Genomic DNA, 25,577 nt, shown 5'->3' on the forward strand with positions numbered 1-25,577 from the left:
ATGCAGCACAGGAAGGAAGTCAAGCAGAGTAAATGCTTGGGACTCCCAGTGGTGATTGGGAGATCGAAAAGGCAAGTATTCGATTATGTCAGGGAAAAAGTCATTAGTAGAATCACCAATTGGAAAGAAAAACTGTTGAGTCAAGCTGGCAAGGAAGTTCTTCTCAGATCAGTAGTGCTTGCTCTTCCCACTTATGTAATGTCTTCCTGTAAGCTGCCTACAATGCTTTGTAAAGATATATGTAGGGAAGCGGCAAATTTTTGGTGGGGCCAGAGTGGAGATGAAGGAAAAATACACTGGATAGAATGGAGAAGGCAGACAGAAGTGAAAACTAGAGGTGGTCTGGGCTTCAGGGATTTAGAAGAATCCAATGAGGCACTACTAGCAATGCAGCTAAGGAGAATACTGACAAGACCCAATTTATTGCTGAGTAAGATATTAGGAGGGAAATACTTCAAGGGGAAAACAATATGGGAAACGAATCTAAAGAATGGGGATTCATGGTGCTGGAGGAGCATTTTAAGTGCAAAAGAACTACTGCAGAAAAGAATAAGGAACAGAGTAGGTGATGGCAAAACTATTGATATTTGGAAGGACAAGTGGCTAGCAGATTCAACTGATGGAAAAATGAGTAGTGGACACACCCATAACACAGAGTTTCAATGTGTAAGTGAGTTAATCAGGAATGGGGAATGGGATGAAGATACTCTTGGCAGAATCTTTGATGAGGAGGATAGGAAGAGCATTAAAAAGATTCCAATCAGTCTATTTGAGTCAAAGGATGGACTATACTGATCAGGAACGAGCTCAGGAGAATATACATTCAAATCTGGATATGCTTTAGCAAAAGAAGCTAAGAGAGGAAGGAAACCAAAAGAAAAAGATGAAAGATCAAGCAGCAGAAACCAGGGGACCACAAAAGGCTGGAAGTTCATTTGGAACTTGAATGTAAAGCATAAGCTAAAGCATTTCATTTGGAAATGTCTACAAGGAATCCTGCCCCTAAATGAAGTCATTAGGTCATGGAGTGGCAAAGGAGATCATTTACGTAGATGCTGTGGAGAAAGCCAAGAAACATTGGAGCATATGTTGTTCTTGTGCAAAAATGCACAGCAGATTTGCAAAGCAAGCCCAATTCAGTGGGGTGGACTTGACACATATAGGGGTAATTTCTGGCTATGGTGGGAAAGCTTACTGGAGGCTACTAAGAGGGATAAAGGGATAATACACATTGAAGCCACGGTATATATGCTCTGGCATATCTGGAAGGCCAGAAATGAGATAAATTTCAAAACAAAATTCTAAACCTGGTTCAAGTAATCCAGAAAGCAATGTCAGAATGGCTGGAGTACCAAAAAGCACTGGAGGAAGAACAAAGACAGGAAGATGAAGGCCAACAGAGAGCAGAACAGATGGCTAGGTGGACAGCTCCAAAAGGGGAGTGCATAAAAATCAGCACAGATGCTGCATTAAAACAGAAACAAAATAGAGCAGGTTGGAGGATAATCGCACGTGATAAGGATGGCAAACTGGTTGGTTCATAGGCATGCCCCTCAAAAATATGCAGAGAAGCAAAAGTGGAGGGAGCATTAGCACTAAGAGCAGCAATTTGCTGTCTAACTTGAAATTTGAGACTGTTTGGAAGACTGACTTCCCAGCTTGGCTGACTGATGCAGTACAAGCTGATGTTGAAAAGCAGTTGCTCTACGTTGTATTTGATTATTAATAATCAGTGAAATGTTTCCACTTTTGGGGGAAAAAAAAGGACTAGTAAAGAATATTAAGTATAATACAGAGATCCCCATTTCATTCCAATATGACAAATCATTCCGATGACTAAATTAACATAATACCAAAATTCGCAACATCTTGCTTGGAGAACATTTTGAGCATAGACAACTAATCACCAAAATCAAAGGGGACAAAACTCATGAAGAAGGGAAAATAACGAAATATGATTTACATTGGTTTCGGACTCGAATCAATTGCCTCTATTACAGTCGAACCAAAATCAAAGGGAACAAAACTCATGAAGAAGGAAAAATAACGAAATAGGATTTACATTGGTTTCAGACTCGAATCATTTGCCTCTATTACAGCGGGGTACTAAGTTGAGCTTGCAGTTTCAACTCCTCTTCTCGAATCTTAAGATGTTGAGTATTCAGCTTTATGGCCTTTATATACATCGAGCTTAAAGCTTCCTGTTTCTCGTCCTGTTTCGCAATATGCTGACTTGCAACCATCTCAGCCTGCAGCTCTTGCCTTGACTTGATGAACCTAGAAGCAATGAGCGCACAAATTTAATGAGATTATGATCACACGATCAAGTTATCATGACATGATTCGCAACATAAATTAATGCCAATCACCTAATCAGCATCAACATTATGTTGTACCTTTGTGTACTTAATTCTTTGGTGATAATTCAAGAACACTACAACAATTGAATCTTGAACAAGATCGAAACCGAGAAGAGAAGAAACATACCGAGCCTTAGCCTCTTTCAATCTCAAATGAGCAGCCAGGAGGGTAGCGGTGTCTCGAATTTGTGTTAGCTCGTCTCCAACTTCTCGAACTTGTTCAAGAACTTCATCCATCTTGTCTTTCAGCTGCTTTCTTTCCAAGGCTAATATATAACAGTCACAAGAGGAGGGGACAATTCATATATATAATAGTCACGAGAGGAGGGGACAATGATAAGGAAAGTGCTGGTTTCCTGAATCGCAATAGAAAAGTTACCATATTTGTCCGAAAAGAAAGACCGATTTAGGCAAGTAGGTTGATTCGGAGTTTCCTAAATTTTAACGGGGCAGGTCGATATACTAAGCTGCCAAATTAAATCCGGCTTTGGTTTCCTAAAGTCGAAATAGGGAAAGTGCTGTTTGGTATTGATTCAAGTTGGGATAGTAATCTTTGCAATTGCCATAGCAATCGTAAGTTAGAATTGTCAAAAAAAAAATTAGCACACTAGAGTTCACTGGATTTTTCTGTCTACATATATAGTCTTACCCCACATTTGGCACACTAGGATTATTAGAATACAATGGACTTTTCATCCAAAATACTTTTCTGTTCATACACAGAATTGTAAAGAAGAAAAAATTTGCCATTTCTGTAATGGATCGAGTGTCCATTCCATTTTCAATATTTGGTATAATTAAATTTTAGACGTTACAATGGAATAAAATATGCACAAATTTGACTTAATTATGCCAAACTATATTATAGAACATAACATGTTTTTACTTAGGATTTGTTTGTTTGTTGTCCGCTATTTATTTGCTTATAAGGAATTTTGACTTTTTTTTTTTTGCTTTAAGAATAACTTATGTACTATTTAAATATATCAACTTTAATATTTGATTAATTCTACAATATAGATTTTTATTTTAGAATTTTATGTGTATTAGCAACGTAATAACTTAAAAAAACTAAACCACATGAATTCGTGTTCTCTCTTTATTATGTTTTCATCATATCTATCAAGTGCGAAAAATGTTTTGCATTTGCCAAACGTTTCAACTAGTAATATCTTAAACATTAGTGAAGATGAAAAAAATATTTTTAAATATAACTAGAGTTGTTTGTTTCAAAAAGATTTTATGGCTAGCTATTAATTAAACTCATAAATAACCTAACAATTTTGTAATAGATAAAACTTTACCCCTATTAGTTATTCCTAAATAAATCCAATAAAAGATTTCTAAGGATTTAATGAGTGAATTTTCAAAAAAAAAAAAAATTGAACTGAGCTTTGCATGGCAGAAGGGACTTTTACAATTCACTACGAGGTTGTGAAACCGTGCTACTTGCATGTATTATAGTACTCAAGATTATGTGTAATCATGTTAAGAATGGATTTGGATATACACGAGTATATTTGTTTTTTTATATTAAATAGTAGGAAAATATTTTGAAGGTTTAAAAAGAGTATTTTTTTTATTGGCAAAATAATTTTGATTTATGTTAGATATGTATAGTGAAAATGGTGTGTTCAAATTAACAAGTATTTAAATTACATAGGAATAGATTTCTAATATAATATTTGGTAAAGAATAATTAAAATGGTGAAATCACGCGCTAGAGAATGCATGGATAGAAACATTTTGACTAGGTGAAAAAAGAAGAATTGTCGAAAAATGCACTCGTATTTAACAGAATTGTGTTTAATTAATGTGAAAAATTATAGTTTATTAAGAATAGGAGTTGGAATGTGCGTGATGATGATGACCATTGTATTTAGAAAGCAGTTAGCATGAAGTGACAGCTCCTAAGATAAAAGGCAGGCACAATAAGATATAATGGTCTGCAAAAGAAAGATTTGCTCCAAACAAAAATGACATTTACACCCTTCTTTAATATTTTCTCCACTTAAAAAAGCTCAAAAGATAATTCAAAGGTAGTAATAATTTGTTCAAACAAAATAATTTAAAAGACAAAAGCATTATTATTTAAAAATTATTATAATAACCATCATACTATTTCCAATGAAAATGAAAGCACATTCAATGAAAATGATATAAAACATAAATTATTTAATTTTGAAAGGAAAATATTAATTTTTTACATAAGAAACAAACTAATTGTTTGTACAAAGTAATTTAATTAGAAGGATAAACATTTTATGGAAACAATAACACCCCATTTAATAATAATAAGAATAATACAAATTATATAAAAAAAACTAATTGTTTGTACCAAATAAATTAATCAAAATGATAAACATTTTATCCAAATAATCACAGGACATTTAATTATATAATAAGAATAATATAAATAATAACCTCTTTTTTAACATGGCCATTAATTCCTTCTACAATAGAATATAATTTAATGACGAGCATAAACATTTATTCAAAACTTTACGAATCAAGGACAAGCTAATTACATGTTCCACATGGGGATTAATTCCTTTTAATAGGTAATTTAATGAAAAAGATGAAGATATACTAACAGCATGTAATGATAATGAAAAACTCAAATACAAGATAATTAATGAGAAGCATAAATATTTATTCAAATCTTTAGGAATGAAATGAGAAATCTGTCCTAGACAAAAATCAATTTTTTGTAATAGATAATTTAATGAAAGGGTAAGCATTTATTGAAGGCTTTTAATAACAAAAAACACAGAGCATTTAATAATAAACAACAATATTAGAATACAAGATAAGAATGAATAACCAAAAAATAGTGATACAAAAGTCATTTTCAAAAGAATTAATACATTTTCTCAGAGTCAAGAGCCAACAACTACAATCATTTCTTACATTTAATAATTTCTACTCAACGCACAAATCTACCTTGTATATAAGAAAGGAAGAAGGTTTAGTGCTTTCCTTTACTTTTGCCAAGTGGCTTCTCAATTATTTGACAGGTGGCAAGGCCAAATATCTCTTGCAAATTATTGAAGCCTTCTCTTAATATTTCTTTCAAATTGACCGAAGCCTTCTCTTTCTTTTGGCATTGAACTGTTTCTTTCTCAGTAGTGCTTTCCTTTTCTTTAGCCATGTGGAAAAGTCAAATATTCCTTCCAAATTGTATGAAACCTGTTCTTTCCTTTGGCATTGAACTCTTTCTTTCTCAAATTGCCAGTGAAGCCTTTTCTTCCTTTCTCTCTACCAGACGGCTATTCTACCAAACCCAATCCAAAATGTCTATTCTAGCCAAAAAGTTGGGATTTTTACGTGATTTGGGAGATGGGTTTTGTGAGTTCCTTCTTTTAGAAATTGCTGTTGAAGCCAGTAGGTCAACTGCCACTCCAAATACTTGATTTCATGTTGCAGAAATTGCTGCTCACTCACATGGTGTTTGTACTTCAAAGGAGGAAAATTAGGAGCAGGTGAACTACCTTGCCTACACTTGCTGTGGTTTCCTCTTTCTCTAATATCAAATTAACCCATTTCATGTTGCAAGAATTGATTTCATGTTAACCCATTTCTCTTTCTATTGATTTCATGTTGCAAGAATTGTGAGGCAGTCACGTGATAATTGTACTTCAAATGAGAGAAATTGGGAACTTTTTGTTATATTAGGTATGACATTCTATTTTCATTAGTTTTCCCATTCAGCCATACGATTATGATGAGAAATATCTTTTCAGATGTGATTTTTCCCTTGTTCCAGTTATGATAAGAAATAGGTTTCCCATTCATTTAACTTGTAAATTTTCTAGTGAATTACGAAATCAAAAAATGGAATAGAGGTATTTATCAGTGCATGGTTCTGGCTCCTCTGTCTTATGAACTGCAAGAAGAAGCGTCTTGATATTTACACATTTTTTGGAGTCTCTTTGATGAGAAAAAGTCTTTCCTTTTTTTTGTCAAATTTTTCCCGTATGAGTAATAGACGGATTAATAAATTCTAATATACACATATGCTTCAATTGATAGGTTCTTTCTGCTGCGGTTCATATCATCAGTCAAGGAATCCTTTAACTTGAAGGTCAGCTTGTTGTCTTTCTTGAATCTACGAGCAGCTTTTCTTCATTTATGTGACTATATTTTCAAAAGTGAAATTTCAGCGTTCCCTTTTCTTTTTAGTAGTTTTTCTTCAGTTTCTGCTTCATTTATTTTAAGTTTGCTGGTGCTATTTGTTTTGTGTGATCTTTTATGAAACAAATGGTTTTTATTTGAGTAGGTAATTTTGTTAATATTTTCTCAATCCAATTGTGTTGTTGCAACCCATTCACCTGAAAAAACAAGCCAAAAATGAAGATATGAACCCAGCTCCCAGTTCAATAATCCTTATTTTGAAATTTGGTGAATTCTTGAATATATATATATTATTAGTGGCATATCTACAAAAAAGAGAGATCCATTTGCTAATGTGATTATGGCCAACTGAACTGTCCTATTGTTTTGCATATAATCAATGTTCTATCAAACAGCCAAATTGCTATATATACTAGAAAAAAGATTATAACAATGGACAACAATAACATATTTTGTGAGCCAAAATCAATAGCACAATATATTTTGTGAGACAAACTTTGCTTGTGCTAATTTTGGGGTTGTGGCTATTATGCTAAAGTTATTATTACATGACAAGTTCATTTTTAACTAATTTCAACCTCTTGGTACTGGTGCTTTTATCTTTAATTACAATATACATATCTAAAATATGTGACCTGTTGTTGTTCTAAATGAGGAATAAGAGTGATTATCTATTTTTTAGAAAACTTTAAGGTCAATGCAAAGAGGTTGTTATTGGCAAAGCTTGTTTAGTCATCTAAGTGACTATTGGTTAAACAACTTAAGACTTCGTACTTCTTATTTCTAATTGATTATTTAGTGTGTGCCTTGTTTGCTATTTCGTTTAGTCTAGACTTGTCTAGGGCAATGAAAAGCTTGATGATTACCTCTTAAGGATATTGTATATAGAGCATCCTTCGACTGTTATTCATTATAGCCCTTTTAGGCAAAACTCGTTCACTCCTTTATATGACTATCAGTTAAGCAACTTAGGTTATTGTGCCTGTTTTACCCCAAGTTGCATGTAATATGCTTGTTGTTTTATCTAATCTAGACACAACCTTATGAGAATGAAAAACCTGATGATTACTTCTTAAGAACGGAGATTTGAATGGTGGTACTTGTTGTAGTCTAGCCAAAAGCTAGGCTCCAAAGGCATCAAATGTAATAAACATTTCTAAAGGAAAATGAAGGTTATTAACTTGGCATTCGGCTTAGTTGTGGTTTTAGGTGTCTGCTGATACCCTATTAAAATTACTTTGTTTTGTTTATAGTGCATCATTGCTCTTGCTGTGTTTGCCTCTAAAGTTCGAATTATGTATGCACCTATTTAGCATCTTTGACATTCTTTAGACAGCCAAATAGTTTGCTGTCAAGAATTAATGACTAGGACTTCTATATGTTCACCGATTACAACTTTATAGTGCAACAATTTGTATAGCAAACTAATACAGAAATTAACATTTGTTGTTTTTCTTTGCCCTTTTTTGTTCATGTTCTTCCCCTGATATTTCTTTTTCCTTGTGTTTTGTTACTTAGAGGGCCTTGGTTTTTGGAACTATACCTTCTGAAATTGATTTGAATTCTACTGAAGTTAATACACCTATTTCACTGTCTACTAATGCACTCTCAACTTTAGCTCCAACTAACCTTGCACCTAGAAATCCCTTGAAGAAGCAGCGTGATGATGAACTCTAAACCTGCTTGAAGCCTTTTGAATTGCTAATCTAGCTAATGTTGAAACACTTTACAGCTGAATTGCTAATCTTGCATCTTTTGACACAATATGGACATCCATTAAGCAATTATTCTTTTGTGCAACCTAATGGATCTCAATATGTGATATTTAGTAATTGCAGCCTATCACTGCACTTTATATTAAGTATTCAGGATGTCATCTCCAGTCTTTGTAAGACTAACTTGAACTTGAAGATATCAAACTATTTGTAAAACTACTTGTCAATCTGTTGTCATCTTCTCTTATCTTTTGCAATACTGGTGGTTTTTTGGTTTTGTTTAGTCTTATATTGTTAGCCTCATGCTTGATTGGTAATTTATGATTTTAAGAATGCTATTTCACAAACATTACTGTTAATCTTATCTTATATGAAAATATATGACAACAGATTATAGGGGGCCTAGCACAGCCGAAAACCTCCTAGTGTATTAGACACAAACCCAACAGACACTCATCTACTAACAATTGTAGTCCTCTATTGACCAGCAGCACATCACATAATTATCATTCCCAAAAAAAAAAAAAAGATGAAAAAAGCCTCGGACTTGTGCCACTCTTTCGGTCTTTCCCTCAACCAAAACCAACACTAATGTGGGAGCCAGGAACAGTAAGAGGACGAAAAAGATTAGCTCCGCATTTCCACATATGTGCTAATGAGGATTGGGCCTAATGAGGTTTGCACAACTTGGGTGCCTATTCCATGACCATAGAAATTAAAATGGATGGCCCTCATTGAAGCCTTTATTTAAAATTTTTTTTTTATAAGTAAAAGGTTTGAATTCAAAATCTTTTCCACCTTACCAACCAACCTAAACCTCCCCCACATACATAGCCTTGTACAACTGAAACTGTTAAATGCTGAATTTCTTGAGCCGATAACTATATAAAAACAAGTAGATTTCAGCAATTTGTGAAAGTTACATTTGAAATCACAAAACTTACTACTTGACCACCAAAGTTTACTATTATTATGCCAAAATTTTCTCTAACATAAATGAATGAAGGTTTTCTACTACTACTTGTATATGCAAATATAGGTCTAGGGTTTGCGTTCTATTTTTCTTGAATTAGTTATTTATTCTTTACTCGATTTGCTTCATAAAAACAAATTTGCTTGTTCAGATTAAATGGTTGACCCATGATATATTCACCATTCAAATACGTAATTAGCAGCAGAAAAGGTGCAATTGATCCCTTGCATTTTTCTCCATCTTATCAAATTAAAAATGTACTTGAAATGACTATAATGTCTGTGTCATGATACTTGATAAACTTATAACCAATGTTATAGGATAATAAGTGATAGTTCTAATGAAATAGCCTGTACTTTTCGTTTCGTAATAGTTAAGTTTTGTTTATTCACGCACAAGTCCATATGCGCATTTTTGTCAAACTTGTACCTTCGGCTGAATTTTATTTGAAGTGATAACCTTTTGCAGAACAACTGATATTTGAAGTGGTATCGTTGGCTGAATAAAAATCAGCATTTCAGCAAAAAGATTACCTAGCACAAGTCCATACTTTTTGAAACTAGTGAATATTTTATAAATCCAATTCTAAGTTAGTTCTGGTTAGAAGGAGCCATAGTTAGTTTAAGTAGTGCTAAGACCTATTAAAATAGTTATAGTAATTTTAGTTCATAGGAGAGAGCCCTCTCTTCAGTTTTTAGTTTCTCTTATTTGAATAAATTCTCTCCTAAGGTTTTCTAACAAGAGATTTACAATGTTTGGCACTTGAGTTTTTTTGCCAAGTTTGTCTGCTATAAGTTTTGTAAAAATTTTAGTTATAGTAATCTCAAAAAAATTTTCAAAATTTTTAAACATACACTTCAAAATAGTCAAAAATTTGGTTGTGTTTGGATTGCATTTTTCTGGATTTTTTGTAGAAAAATTACTGTAACGATTTGATATATGTAAGGTAAAAAGGTGATAGGAAAATGTGTTCACGGAAAACGTAGTAATTTTTCGGCGGAAAATGGTTGTCCAACACTTCAAAAAAATTTTTAAAAACTTCTACAGTAAGCTACATTAAAGTTTTAGACAAACATCCAAAAAACTCACTTGCCAAACGGGGGTTCTCTTCTAGATTCTTCTAATGAGAGTTTCTCCTCTCCTAATTTATTTTCTCTCAAGTCTTTTCTTGTGATAGTTTTTTTAGTTTGTCTTTCTATTAATGAAATTTAAGATTTTGTAAATTTGGGATCTAACTTCTCAGATCTGTAATTTTCCATTATTATCAGATTTAAATTTCTCTTTAGACTTGAATTAGTTTTAATCAGATTTGACTGTCAGAAGACATGTACAGATGTACTAGTTATAATGATTCATTCAAATGGAAGATATGTAAGAGCATCAATGTTATTTTTATTTGTATTGATTTCTTAGATATGTTATGCCTATTAATTTTACATCTATATGTGTCTGTGTCATGTTTGTTTGATGTATTATTTGCCATTAGTGCAAATTTATCGAATGAAATTATCTTTTCTATATAAAATAAAGGGTTATTATCACTTTACCCCCTTCAACTATATCACTATTATTTGTTTACCGCCTAACGTTATCTTTTAGTCACTTCACCCCCATAAGTAATTCAACTTAACATGTTAAAAAATTTTAGACAAAAATACCCTTTTATTCTATAGTATTACTATGTTGTTATTATTACTTTATTCCTTTAAATTACAGTGATATAATCGCTTTAATTTCTAACATTATTTTCTAGGCATTTTACTTCATTGTTAATCTAATTAGTATGGTCAAAAAATTTTAAGTATATTTACCCTTTTATATATATAATTAAAAATAAAAAATTTAGAATGATTATTCTTCTTTTTTTCACTTTAAGAGATCCAAAAATATAAAAATAAAAGGATTTTCTCAAATTTCTTTTTCACACTTATTAATACTAGGAAAAGAAAAGGAGATAGGAAAGAAGGAGACAGAAAATTAAATTTTACAAAAAAAAATAATAATAAAGAAAATTCTAACATTATTGTAGTAATTTAGGGTTGTTATAATTAGGATTGAAACCTGATGGTAAATAGTAAAGTAAAATAATTTTAAAATAATAAAAGTATTTAATTCTTTCTTATTTGTATTTAAAAAAAAAGAATTGAGCTCTCTCTCTCTCTCCCCCCTCTCCCTCCCCTTCCCAATCTTTTTATTTTTTTTAATATTAATAAGATTGCCAAGAGGAAAGAGATTAATGTTTTGACTTTTTTTCTTGATACTAAAGAGGAGAATAGCCATTCTAAATTTTTTATTATTTTTATTATACAAGAGAAAGCTACTTTCTTCTAAAGTTTTTTAACTTGCTAAATTGGTTTAATGGTATGATAAATTGTTTAAAAAATAACTCTATGGGGTAAATTGATAATGAGACTATAGTTTATAAGGGTAAAGTGAAAATAACTTTAAGAGCTAAACTTGTCTTTTTACTTTAATTAACAAACTCCGTTAGGTTTGACCGTTAGTCTTGGAGGTAAAATGACTAAAAGATAACGTTAAGGGGAAAATTGATTGTTGCATCGAACGTTAAGGAGGTAAAGTGATAATAACCCTAAAATAAAAGGTATTAATTTTTGCAGGAAAATAGTCAATCTAGTCCCTTATGTGATGACCCCACCTCACTCTAAGGCACATCCTAGAATTTTAGTGGATCGCCTATCTGACTTTTGCCAAAACTCATTACAATAAACTCTCAAAATAACATTTACTCCATCAATTCAACCATGACATTCACACTTATATACAAACAAATAAGATTAAAGTAAGAATTTATTCATTAATTCTCATAGTACAAGTTTGTTTACAATAAGTACAAAATAGAGACTTCAGGTTTGAGTTATCGCTAATCTCAATTTTTTTTGCCCTTACATCCTGTAAGGAAAATAAACTAAAAAGTTGAACTTGCGCCCAGTGATGTCACACGTTTCAGTCAACAAGAAACTATATATCAATTGTAGCAACAAGAAAGCTAAACTATATATATTCAAGTTTCAGTCACACAAATTAGCCCACACTTCCTACGAATCTCACACGTTTCTCACTTTTAATCCATGAAGTTCAACATGCAACCCTTTTACGTGCAATACCCAAGCTTGAATGTGTTTCAAAATTTCGGCACTTCTTTTTGTACTTTCTCTTCATATACTTTCGTTTTTCAGTTTTCGTACGAAATTCAAATAAATTCCTGAATTTGCTTACAAAAAGACAAAAAGCAAATTCTCAAAGTACATAATATCATTAATGCTCGAACTTTAATAGTCATTTGCATGCACATGCAATTTTCAAAAACATTCTTCAACTTGGAACTGACAACTTTTACCTTTGAAATATTTTGAGAAAATCCATCAAGTGTGACCTGTATAAACAAGAGCTCATATAGAGGAGCACAACTGCACAAGATATAGGGATGGTAATAGGAGTGGGTGTCCGTCCCATCAGGAAGGAATGGAGTATAATTTTTTTTAACATGATATAACACTTATGTATGTTTTTATATGTATAATATGAAATAAATGTTATGTTATTGTTATTATATAAATACATTTGTACGAATTAAGTAATATGTTATATTGTCGTGATAAAGTGATGTAATATTTTGATAAAATTTCAAAAGAAGGATTAATAAAATTATTATTAGATCTATTACAAATAAAAAAATTAAATCAAATAAAAAATAATAATGATAGTGAGATTGGATAGGTGTACCCGCGAGAGTAGTTGGACAGGGCAGGGGTGGGGGTTAGGGGTGCAGGGGATGGGGCGAGGACTGGAAAAAGTTTTGTAGAATAGGGTGAGTTGCCTACCCCAAAACTGCCCTGCTGTCATCCCTATCAGAATATAGAGGTTTTGGATTCATATATTCTCCTTCCTACTTCTTAAATCTCACTTCTCTCCTGCTAAAAGAAAAAATTTACAAAGGTGTTCGATTCTTCTAAACTTAAGTCAAAGTTGAAATCAAGGTTTTCTAAGGCATAATCACAATTCCTAAAATCCTTGTGGGTAAAGTAGCTATTTTAGACGATATCTCGGTCATACAATTTGACTTCAAAACGTAGAAGGGCCCGTTTGCAGTTCTCTTTCTGTCCCTTCTTTATCTCCTCTTATATTCACTTTTGCCATTTCCTCTTCATTTATTCTCCGCAAGAACTCCACCAGCCATCAGTGGCTGGCCTCATCAACGAATGTAGGATATTAGTTAGTATCCAGGGAAGAAATTTAGGTTCCAAATTTATATGTTCTCAATCCAAGTTAAGCTTCTACATTTTGTTCCACATACACATAATCAAGAGATGGACAATTTCAACTTGTGCACTATATCAAATATCATGTCTAAGAATATCCTCTTTAACTTCAATGTTAACAAACCGAATGTCTTTAATTTATAAGGAAATACAATTGTTGTCTGCACATTAATATATTCAAAATAGAAAAATAAATAAAATTATAAAAGAAAGCACGAAAAGAGAAAGATATTCTGACCTTATTACAAGAATGATCTACAATCGAGGTTTTGACACATATGCAAATGAACAAGTAGCCCATATCTATTGCTGTGGTAAAGAAGATTCAGTCTAAAATTGGACAAAAACATGCACATGGTTTGAGAGGAAGTTCCAATACATTGCATAACAAAACTTTAAAGGCACGGTATATCACATTGACACTAGGGGTGGGCGCGGGTCGGGTCAGCCACGCGGGTCGGGTACCTGTCTCATTCACCATTTGGCTGATCCGACCCGCACCTTGCAGGTCAGCCATTTTCTGACCCTTACCCGCCCCGCATATCAACGAGTACCCTATAAAGGGTACCCGCTGAGATAGGGTCGGATCAGCGGGTACTCGTCCCGCACCTGTTTATCATTTAATTTTTTTTAAAAAAATGATTTATACCAATTTAATTTTATATTTTACACATTCATCTAAGATTTAATAATTTTTTTCTAAAAAAATGTTTCCCACCAAGAAACAAGCATATGAAGAGAATATAAGATAAAGGAAAAAAATTAAAAGAATTCAAAATCAATAAAAGTTTGAAATAAGTAGCACATTTTTTAATATATATGTTCCACATTAATTAAACTTTTTTCTATAGATATAAGATCATGGCCTTTACAAATGAATCTTGTAAATAAACTATAGTCTCTCATATTTGTAATGCAATTTGTTCAATAAAATTACTTATTTAGTTCTAACTTATTATTTTATATAGTGTGTGTGTGTGTATAAAAATAAAAAATATATATGCGGGGCGGATCGGGTACCTGCGGGTTTTTAATTATGTGACCCTAACCCGCCCCGCATCTTAGCGGATACCCGACCCTCTTTTGACCCGCCCCACAAAAAGGCCGGCCTTTTTGTGGAGGTCAATTGTGTATTTGTCCGCCTCAACAAGGCGGATCGGGTACCTGCGGGTTTTTAATTATGTGACCTTAACCCGCCCCGCATCTTAGCGGATACCCGACCCTCTTTTGACCCGCCCCACAAAAGGCCGGCTTTTTCGTGGAGGCCAATTGTGTATTTGTCCGTCTCAGCAACGGGTGCTTGGAGGGGGGTCTCCCCAGGATTCGAGCCCTGGTCCTTTGGGGTAAGGGTTTTGGGGTTGAAGTCCTGGTACCACTTGAGCTACTTTTTGTGGAGGTCAATTGTGTATTTGTCCGCCTCAGCAACGGGTGCTTGGAGGGGGGCCTCCCCAGGATTCGAACCCTGGTCCTTTGGGGTAAGGGTCTTGGGGTTGAAATCCTGGTACCACTTGGCCTGGTCCTTTGGGGTAAGGGTCTTGGGGTTGAAATCCTGGTACCACTTGGGTCCTTTGGGGTAAGGGTCTTGGGGTTGAAATTCTGGTACCACTTGGGCCCAAGTGGTACCAGGATTTCAACCCCAAGACCCTTACCCCAAAGGACCAGGGTTCGAATCCTGGGGAGGCCCCCCTCCAAGCACCCGTTGCTGAGGCGGACAAATACACAATTGGCCTCCACAGTTACTAATTTAAATCAACAAGGACCTATGTGCAAAATGTAAAAATTTATGGGACAACATACAAATTTTAGAACAACAGTGAATGATAAACAAATATATGCTAGGGTGTAACTGAAAGAAAATCTGTCCTGGATTAAACGGCAAAAGTCAAATTCTCTAACGGACAATAAACAAAAAAATCAAAAAAGGAAAAAATGAAAAGTATCACAATTGATATGAACAATCCAGATCCGACCAGATTACCTCGCAACAAAACTCATGGTCAAGGTTATAGGCCGCAAGTAAATCCATTTAACTAAATTTATTCATACCCGTCCATGAATAAATGGGTATAGTATCTTTAGTTTTTACATATGGGTATAAATGGATTACCCAATAATACCCATTCAATAAATGGGCATTATTGGATAACCCATCAAATCTAATTAATTCATTTAGAATTGTTTTCTCCCAAACCTCTTCTCTTCTCCCACCCATTTTTTTTAGAATTTTCATTTTGTCATGATGCTAATTATTTTTGTTTTATTATTATTATTATTATTATTATTTGTTGGTTTTATCTTATCATTTTATTTTATCTTAGTTTGTTAACTTGCTCATTTTTCAACATTACCAATTTATGACAAGTTTTAATCTATTTTCTTACATTTCCAAACTGTAATTTAAATTTACACACAAAAAATGCTAGATATTCAAAATTTTTTGATTAAATTTTTATGGTAACTTTTATAGTACTTAGCTCAAATTTTTATATTCTTATTGTTCAATTATTAAATAGTATGCAATTTTGCGACAAAGAGTACGGATGGAAAAAAAATTGATAATTAGACTTATTGAGCATTATAAGTAAATATTTAAAACTAATGATGAGTGCAAAGGGTGATATAAATTGATAACTTAGTTTTCAAAAATGAATTTAAAAAAATTTAAAATGAATGGGTTATAAATGGGTAATTCAATTACCCAATTCAATTTTGACTTACCTATTTATACCCATTTAATTAAATGGATATAAATGCGTTGACTCACTTATACCCATTATCCATTTTAACCAACCCAAATCTGCTCAAATCATCCATTTTGACACTAGTCAAGGTCCTACTAAATCCAATAACGTTTGGTGTAAATTTTCTCTTTTTCCTTTAAATGATGAAAGATTTGAATTCAATGAACCAATATTGTACAACTTAAGGTAATATAGTTCTCTAAGTTGTCTCAACATCATGCGTCGCCGGCTTCGTTTAACCAAAAAAAAAAATGCACTCGCTCTGTGTGATGAAGAATCCTCAACTCCAACGACAAATGAATAGATGAATATTCTATTAGGCACTTATAGTTAGAGGTGTCAAATAAACTCATTTAATTAATTTTACCCATACTCGCCCATTAATAATTGGATATGGGTACATTAAATTTTTATATATGGGTTACCCAATTATACCCATGGGTATATTGGGTAATTCATCAAACCCAATCAACCATTTAAATTACATTCCCAAACTTCTTTGTATTTTCAGTTTTCACCGTCAATCTTCTTCTCCTCCCCACCAGCAAGCCCGCTGCTTCCCCCGATCCCCCTTCCTCCAGTGTTTGATTCCCTCTCCCTTCTCGCCGTCTCTGCTTAATAGAAGGTTTTTGCCCCTTCTATGTCCGATTTCTGAGCTGATCTATGAATAAACCCACGGTGTCTTGAAGATTTTCCCGGAGAATGTTAAGAGTCTGGCCGCTGCTCACCACCCCTGCAAAGAGGTACCCATAGCACAACCACGACTACTGCCAAACTAACCATTAGATCCTGATTGTGCTAGAAGGTTCTCGATATTGTTGTAGTGCTAGAGTGTAAAACTAGAAGAATTGGGAAAAGTTTTCATGGTTTTCTCATTGCCATTTGCTCTAAATATACAAGTACAATGTGCACCCCAGGTTCCCGTGACTTCAGTCCCAATTTACCTAATTATGTGCAATTACCAAAACTACCAAATATAGATAGATACTAATAGACACAAGATAGCCGAAACTGCAGCCGAGACTTCAGCCCAGCCACCAAGTATACACACTAATACCCCCCCTCAAGTTGGAGTATGAAGATCGGAAATGCCCAACTTGCAAAGAATGTCATCAAACGAACGTTTGCCAAGAGCCTTGGTTAGGATATCAGCGAGTTGGTGAGACGAGTATACAAATTGAGGAAGAATAATACCACGACGAATCTCATCACGAACAAAGTGACAATCAACCTCGATGTGCTTGGTGCGTTCATGAAACACAGGGTTGTGAGCAAAGTGAAGAGCGGACTGGCTATCACAATAAATCCGCATAGGAGATGAGTGAGGGACGGCAAGAGAAGCTAACAATAAGCCGTCGAGTCAAGGGACAACTCGCCCAATCCGCATCACAATAAGCCGTAAGATGAAGAGAGGAATCAGAGCGTAGCAAAAGACCTTGCCCATGATGAAATTTTAAGAAACGAACAACACGAAAGGCCGCCTCCCAATGACTATGCCATGGCTCCTGCAGAAATTGTGCCAAGATATGTACACAGTAAGACAATTCAGGGCGAGTAATCGTCAGGTAGATAAGACGACCAATAAGACGCCAATAAGGCATAGGATCAGGAAGGGTCTCGTTCTTAGCTAAAGCAAGGTGATGATTTTGCTCCATTGGTGTGCCGGCAGGTTTAGCACCTAACAAACCGGTCTCAAAAATAATATCGAGAGCATATTTTCTCTGACAAAGAAAAATCCCAGTCGAATTTCGCGCTACTTCAAGACCAAGGAAGTACTTCAATTTACCAAGGTCTTTCATGTGGAAACAATCATTCAAGTAAGTTTTAAACGCATGAATGGCATCACTATCAATCCCACCTATCACCAGATCATCCACATAGACCAAAATGGTCAACTGAACTTTGCCACGCCGAAACGTGAACAAAGAATAGTCTAAGCCAAATTGCTGAAATCCATATTGAACCAGAGTCGCAGCCAGCTTGGCAAACCAACACCGCGGTGCCTGTCGCAGCCCGTAGAAAGACTTGTGCAGACGACACACTTTATCCGCTCCGGGTGCCGTAAAACCTAGTGGAAAATGCATATAAACTTCCTCCTCAAGATCGCCATGCAAAAAAGCATTGTGCACATCCATCTGATGCAATTCCCACCCACGGATCGCTGCTACTGCCAAGAAGGTACGAACCGTGACCATCTTTGTAGTAGGTGTGAACGTCTCAGTATAATCAAAACCCTCGATCTGGTGATTCCCGAAAACAACCAAGCGTGCCTTGTATCGCTCGATTGTTCCGTCTGCATGATACTTGATTTTGTAGATCCATTTATTACCAAGAGCCTCCTTTCCCGTAGGCAAAGTAGCAACTATCCATGTCCCATTATCCTCTAGAGCCTCAATCTTCTTTCTCATTGCCTCACGCCAACATGAATGCTGCATTGCCTCTTTAAAACTGGTTGGTTCAATCCCTGTAGTTACTGCAGCCACGAATCGACGATGCGATAGAGAAAATTTAGCACAATTCACATAGTTTTGTGATGGGTAGAGCGTACCTGAGGATGCCAAGGAAGAGGAAGGAGAGCTCGAGGAATTGAGGGCGACTGTATGCAACACATAATCATGCAAACGAACCGAAGGTTGTCGCGCTCGTTTGCCGCAACCAAGATCGTCTGCTGCACCTGTAACCTCTGAAACTTCAGGTATTGGTACGATCCCATCTGCTGTCACACCCTCTTCCACGGACTGTCCGTCATATTCAAAGGCTGGCGGAGGTGCCTCAATCTCAGGCACGTCCTCCAATATAGTAGGCTCAATGACAGTAGGCAGAGGATCTAGAGTTATCGACCTTACAGAGTCCGTATGGACAAAAGGAAACACGTGCTCAACAAACTCAACATCTCGACTTTCAAAGCAAACCTTCCTATCTAGATCATACACCCTCCACCCCTTTTTACCATATGGATAACCCATGAATATGCACTTATAACTTCGACTTGCAAACTTCTCCTTTTCCCGATTAATGTTCTTAGCATAGCATAGGCATCCAAATACTCTAAGATGAGAAATAAATGGAGGGCTTCCAAACAAAATTTCATATGGAGTTTTTCCACCCAAAATCAACGATGGAGTACGATTGATTAAATATCCTGCAGTGAGAATGCATTCTCCCCAAAATTGAATAGGTAAGCCCTACCAACATTCAAAATGTGTCGATGTTTCCTCTCAACTCTTCCATTTTGTTGAGGTGTCCCAACCATGGAAGTCTGATGAATAATGCCACACTCCTTAAAATAATCATCTAAACAAGTAAACTCTGTACCATTGTCACTACGTATAATTTTGACTTGTTTATTGAATTGTCTCTCGATCATAGCTAAAAAAATTCTTAACAACACATGGAATCTCATGTTTCCCTTTTAACAAATAAATCATACACCACGAGAACAATCATCAACAATAGTCAGAAAATAGGTAGCACCACAAAAACTAGCCTCTCAATAAGCTCCCCACAAATCACAATGAATTAATTCAAAGATATCACTAGCTTTACGATCACTAATAGGAAAAGGAATACGAGTTTGTTTTGCTCGGAAACAAACGTCACAAGGTTCATGACCACCTTTATTTATCTCGATATTACCGTCTATTGTAGGGAGCTTTTCTATGACTCGCACAGAGGGATGTCCCAACCTTTTATGCTACAAACCCATATTCTTGACTGCAGCGGCTCCATGAGCACTGACCAGAGGCTCCTCTCGTGCGACATACAGCCCCTCAAGCTCTTCACCCACTCCAATCAGCATCCTCGAAGTGCGGTCCTGGACAACACATAAACGATCAGTGAATTTCAAAATATGAGTTTTGTCACGGGCTAATTTTGAAACAGATATCAAATTGCATCGTATTTCAGGGACATATAAAACACCCTTGAGAGATAATTTTCCTACAAGAACTGTTCCTTCTCCTATTGCCATAACGTATTCACCGTTTGGCATTTTCACGGGACAAGGAAGTATTCCTTGAAACTCTACAAATGCAGTTTCCTCTCCCGTCATATGATGCGAAGCACCTGTGTCAAACAACCATTGTAAATATGCCTTACCATTAAGTCTTGGCTGAGCAACTGATGTATTATTTGTGTGAGTGTTCCAGAGAGACTTCAAAGTCTCCCAATCAGCTTTGCTCAAGTTGTCCAATCCAGCTTTATCAGAATCATCAAGTGGTCTCCCATGGGAAACATTAGCAGCCTCCTGTACTGCCCCTTGTGCAACATGAGCCCGTGCTACTCCACCACGACCACGCCCCTGGTTACCACGTCCTTTGCCTCTTCCTTGAGTCGAATTTCCTGGCCACCAGTCGGGATAGCCATGAAGACGAAAGCATGTGTCAAAGCTATGTCTCGGTTTCTGGCAGTGAGAGCAAACTACTCCCTCATCTTTTCGGTCCCCCCTTGAATTCCAAGGGCCTGGGCTAACTGTTTTCATGGCAAAGCTCACCGGATCAGACCGATTGGGAGCTGCTCCAGTCATTACCTGCACTTGTTCTTGCTCCGTAACTTGAGAATAAACCCTATGAAGGTTTGGAAGAGGGTCTGAAGTGATGATGTTGGAACGAACATTACTATAAGATGATTCATCAAGCCCCATGAGGAATTGATGCACCCGCTCTTCCTCTTGACGCTGTTGAAGCCGTGTAACGAAGTTACACTTGCATCCATTACAAGAACAAGTAGGCATCGGATCATAATCATTCAAATCATCCCACAGTTTCTTTAGTCGACCATAATAAGCCATGATCGAATCCCTGTTTTGTTTGCAATTTGCAACCTCCGTTTTCAATTGATGAACTCGCGTGCCATTACGAACAAAGAATCGCTGCTGGATATCATCCCATAATTCCCTTGTCATTTCCTTGTATGAAATCGTGGAACGCAAGCCTGGTTCGATGGTGTTAAAGATCCATGACACAATCATGGAGTTCACTGTCTACCAATCATCAATTTCATCTGAGTTCTAGTTCGGCTCCTTAATGGTGCCATCAATGAAACCTTGTTTCTTCTTTGCCCTCAACGAAATTCTCATGGCCTTAGCCCATTCTTCATAGTTTGGTCCTTTGAATTGTGTCTGCGTAATTAAATTGCCTGGGTTGTCATTCGCGCTCAATAAAAACAACGAATTGGTCTTCAAACTTGAAGCTTTTTGATCTGTCATCGTCCTAGGATTTATAGTTTAGGGGTTTGGTATTGTTTCAGAGCCAGAAGGCTCTGATACCATGTAAAACCAAAAGAATTGGGAAAAGTTTTCATGGTTTTCTCATTGCCATCTACTCTATATATACAAGTACAATGTGCACCCCAGGCTCCCGTGACTTCAGCCCCAATTTACCTAATTATGTGCAATTATCAAAACTACCAAATATAGATAGATACTAATAGATACAAGATAGCCAAAACTGCAGCAGAGACTTCAACCCAGCCACCAAGTATACACACTAATATAGACCCAATGCCTTAAGATTTTGGATTGGATGTGGTGTCAATCCCATGATTGTGGGAATTTTTCATAGACCCAATGCCTTAAGTGGGAATTTTTCATAGACCCAATGCCTTAAAGTTTTGGATTGGATGTGGTATCAAACCCATGGTTGTGGTTCCCGTTCTAACTCATGGTTAAATTCTCCTCGAGTTTGGCTCTCTCAGAGCCCAACAAGTGGTATCAGAGCCAGGTTCGGCTGGGCAGTGATTCCGAGATAAAAAGTCAGTAGGAGTGGTAAGGTGTGGCTTAGATAAGAGCGGGAAAAAAATCATGCAAACCTGCAATGAGGCAAGGGCATGTGAGCTCTTGAGCAAAAATCGTACACTCCAGATTGAAGTGGGTTTGATGGAGTGGATGGGCTAGGGAGAGAGGTCCGATGTGGAAGAGATTCACAATTGAGGGGGAGATTGTTGGGATATCAAGTGTGAATCAATATCCCACATCGGAAAGAGATGAGTAGAATAAGGAACATATAAGTGGGAATGATCCATAGACCCAATGCCTTAAGGTTTTGGGTTGGATGTGGTATCAAATCCATGGTTGTGGTTCCCATTCTAACTCATGGTTAAATTCTCCCCGAGTTTGACTCTCTCAGAGCCCAACATAGAGTTTGAGCTACAATGTGGAATGGAATTTTGTGTCTTGTGTATTACTCGGCCTTTCTTGTTATGACATGGTTATATTTGTGCCTGGTTATCTGGGAAATGGAAAGATTCTGATTTTGGCTCAAGGAAAGTTTTGCTTGATTGGTTCTCTAATTGCACTAGTACTAAAGTTTCACTTAAAAATGTGCAACATACACTGCGTTAACCTTGATATCTAAGAATAGAAAACTTTACTTTTGATTTCAGCTTCTAAGCCATTGAATTATTTTGGTTATCCTTAAAGCATATTCTAGAGGAAAATGTCACACCATTGAATATTTTGTACCGCATGGGAGTGAAAGAACAATCTGTGTGAGCTTAGGGTATCATTTCATGCTTGTATTGTATCATCTAGTAGTAAGTCAGGCAGGAAGGGTAGGAGCAATTATCTTTTGTTTAAGCTTTTAATTATTGCATTGAAATTTATGATTCAGAATGAAAGGATTTTCTGATGTTTGTTTGTAAATTCTGTTTAGCTGCACAAGGAAATATGCTAGTACATTAGAGTTGACTTTTGCAGTATCAACCCTTCCCTGTTCGTTCACACTTCACAATTCTAAGCCTGACTGCAAATTTTTGTTTTGTTGATTGTCTTGATAATGGGGACTGTTAGAAATGTGGTGACAAGAATTTTATCTTTCTGTCTAGATGAAATTTTAAGTAGCAAAAAACAGAACTTTGAATTTGGTTTTGGTTGCCAGGAATCTTCTCTGTTTTGTGTTGAGCCAACAGCAAACTTGTCAGCGGATTCCAACAGTGTATGCAGTTGTATGGAGCTTGAGAAGCTGAGTGCTTGTTAAGTATTTTGATAGAATTGACTCCACCTGGATTTTGAAAACTGAGAAGAGGATTTTTTGTTGCAAATTTGAAGTACTATCATTTCCATTTACTTATTCTGCTTCTGCTGCCAGTCTTTTTGTTACAATCCTTGGTAGGAGTATTAACTTGTAAAAGTTTCATGGATTGTAAGTGTATTTATTTCGTCTACCAATTTGTGGGAATTCAAGTAGCTATTGTTTATTCTGGTACTGAAGGTTGGCAAGAAGTTTTGGCCATGTAACCTTTCACTGTTCTATCAGTTATTCCTATTTATTGAAAATTTATCTTTGCTTGTATGCTAAATGAAGTGATTGCTAATCCTCATCAGGATTTTTAACTATTTTTTATGTTAACTATTTTTGTTTTATTTAGTAAATTTTTTTGTTGGTTTTGTCTTATCGCTTTATTTCCTCGTAATTTATTAATTTGATCATTTTTTAGTATCACTAATTTATGACAAATTTTAACCTTCTTTCTTACCTTTTCAAAATGAAATTTTAAATTTATACACGAAAAAATACTAGGCGTTCAAAGTTTTGGATTAAATTTTTATGTTAACTTTCATATTGTTTAGTCAAAATTTTTAGATTCTCATTGGTCAATTATTAAATAATATGTAATTTTGCGACATAGCACGCGGATGGAAAAAAAATTGATAATTAGACTTATTTGGCATAATAAGTAAATATTAAAAATTAATGATGGGTGTAAAATGGCATAAATTGATAATTTAGTTTACAAAATAAATTTATATGAGTTTGTAAAAAATTAGAATAAATGGGTTATAAATGGATAATTGGATTACCCAACTCATTTTTTGACTTACCCATTTATACACATCTAATTAAATGAATATAAATGGGTTGACTCACTTATACCCGTTACCCATTTTACCCAACTCAAACCTGCCCAAATCACCCATTTTGTCACCTCTACTTATAGTGGCGGATCAACATATATACATTCCAGTTGGGGCATGTGTCTCCACTGGCCAAAATAAATTACTTACGATGGCATTTAAAATTTTTAAAAATTACTACTATTTGTGCTCCTACTGATTTGTGTAACAAGTATTAGCCATGACTACAATTATAATTTGACAAAAGCAGATAATATTAAGTTGCGTTTAACTTCCAATTAAACTCTTTAACAGTCCAGCTGGCAAACAATTTCATTTGGCGCAGAATTGTACTTTTACATTAAAAAGTTATGCTGCCGGTCACACTTATTTTTATATTCCTTCTCTGAATCGCGTTAGTTATGCATGTTTATATTTATCAAATGAATATTGTGCTATTACGTGTCACATGAATAAAGTTGTTAGAAGTAATTCTTTAAGTCGCTATTTGTTAGAAGGGAAAAGAAAGGAAATGGAGGAAGAAAAATTTTTGACGTCTGGATTCGTTTTTGAGGAAGGAAAGGAAATGATAGGGAAGGAAAAGGAGGATAAGGTTTAGTTATTTTTTGTTAACTCTCTCTCTCCCTCTCTCTCTCTCTCTAAAGTGGACTAAAACGAAAACGAAGAGGAAAGGAATTAATGAAAATTTTAAGTTTTCCTTAAAAAGCACATGTGTTTATAAATTAGACTCTTAAATTGTTGATAAAAATCTACTAATGCATAATTTCTTTTATTTTCCTTCCCTAGTCCAAAAAACATTTTCAATATTTATTTTTCTTTTAATCTCGTATTTAATCCAAACATGATATATGGGATCCCTTTCCTCTATTCTCTTTTGTTTTCTTTTCTACTAGGATCCTCTTATTTTCTTTCTTTTCCTTTTCTTCAATCAAACAATGCCCAAAAGTATTAAAAATATTTGCTGTTTTCAACTTTACCGCTCACACGATAAAAGTTGGCTTTCGTGTTATTTTATTTCCAAATTTTTTTGATCTTTACTGCCAACGCTAGAACGAGCTACGTTATAATCTTATGATGGACACATTACTTTTTGAAAAATCCTACCCTAATTGGGGGTGAGAAAAGTATAGGGAGAGGTGAGGGGGTAAAAAAAAATGAAACAAAATTCTACTCTAAGTGATATACAACTAATACGATCGATACAAACTAAAAGATAGAAATTAAAAGATATCTCGTGTTCTGATTTTCAAAAGTTTCATGTGTATTTATCTTTTAGACATATTGTGTTTTTAAAATTACTTAGAGTAGATGAATTCCTAATTTTTAATTTTTTTTTATGTGCTTATCTTGTGCCTTCCCTATCTATCAAATCATCCTGTGTATTCCTGTACCTAAAATAAAGTTTTCTTTTTCCTTTTTTTTTTTTTTGGTTGGAACGAAAGCCCTATATAGGTTAATTTTGGAAAGCAAAGGGTAAGAATAATTCGAATAAATGCGGTCGCTGAATTTGGGAAAAGGGTCA

The 25,577-nt window shown here is 35.1% G+C and overlaps 2 protein-coding genes and 1 long non-coding RNA gene across 3 annotated transcripts; 2 read left to right on the plus strand and 1 right to left on the minus strand.

Annotated features, from left to right (window-relative positions):
• On the plus strand, positions 1 to 795 carry LOC140014433 (uncharacterized mitochondrial protein AtMg00310-like). Its single transcript, XM_072065300.1, has one exon. It carries the CDS (start codon positions 1 to 3, stop codon positions 793 to 795), a length of 795 nt encoding a protein of 264 aa, XP_071921401.1.
• A 4,657-nt stretch (positions 796 to 5,452) lies between these two features.
• Positions 5,453 to 8,448, plus strand: LOC140014004 (uncharacterized). Its single transcript, XR_011820856.1, has 2 exons — positions 5,453 to 6,035; positions 6,393 to 8,448. It is a non-coding gene; the product is annotated as an uncharacterized lncRNA (long non-coding RNA).
• An 11,449-nt stretch (positions 8,449 to 19,897) lies between these two features.
• LOC140014434 (uncharacterized) lies at positions 19,898 to 21,106 on the minus strand. Its single transcript, XM_072065302.1, has one exon. The coding sequence runs from the start codon at positions 21,104 to 21,106 to the stop codon at positions 19,898 to 19,900; it is 1,209 nt and encodes a 402-aa protein (XP_071921403.1).
• Between the last annotated feature and the right edge of the window lie 4,471 nt (positions 21,107 to 25,577).

This window comes from Coffea arabica, chromosome 9c, assembly GCF_036785885.1.
Source record: "Coffea arabica cultivar ET-39 chromosome 9c, Coffea Arabica ET-39 HiFi, whole genome shotgun sequence".
Taxonomy (NCBI): Eukaryota; Viridiplantae; Streptophyta; class Magnoliopsida; order Gentianales; family Rubiaceae; genus Coffea; species Coffea arabica.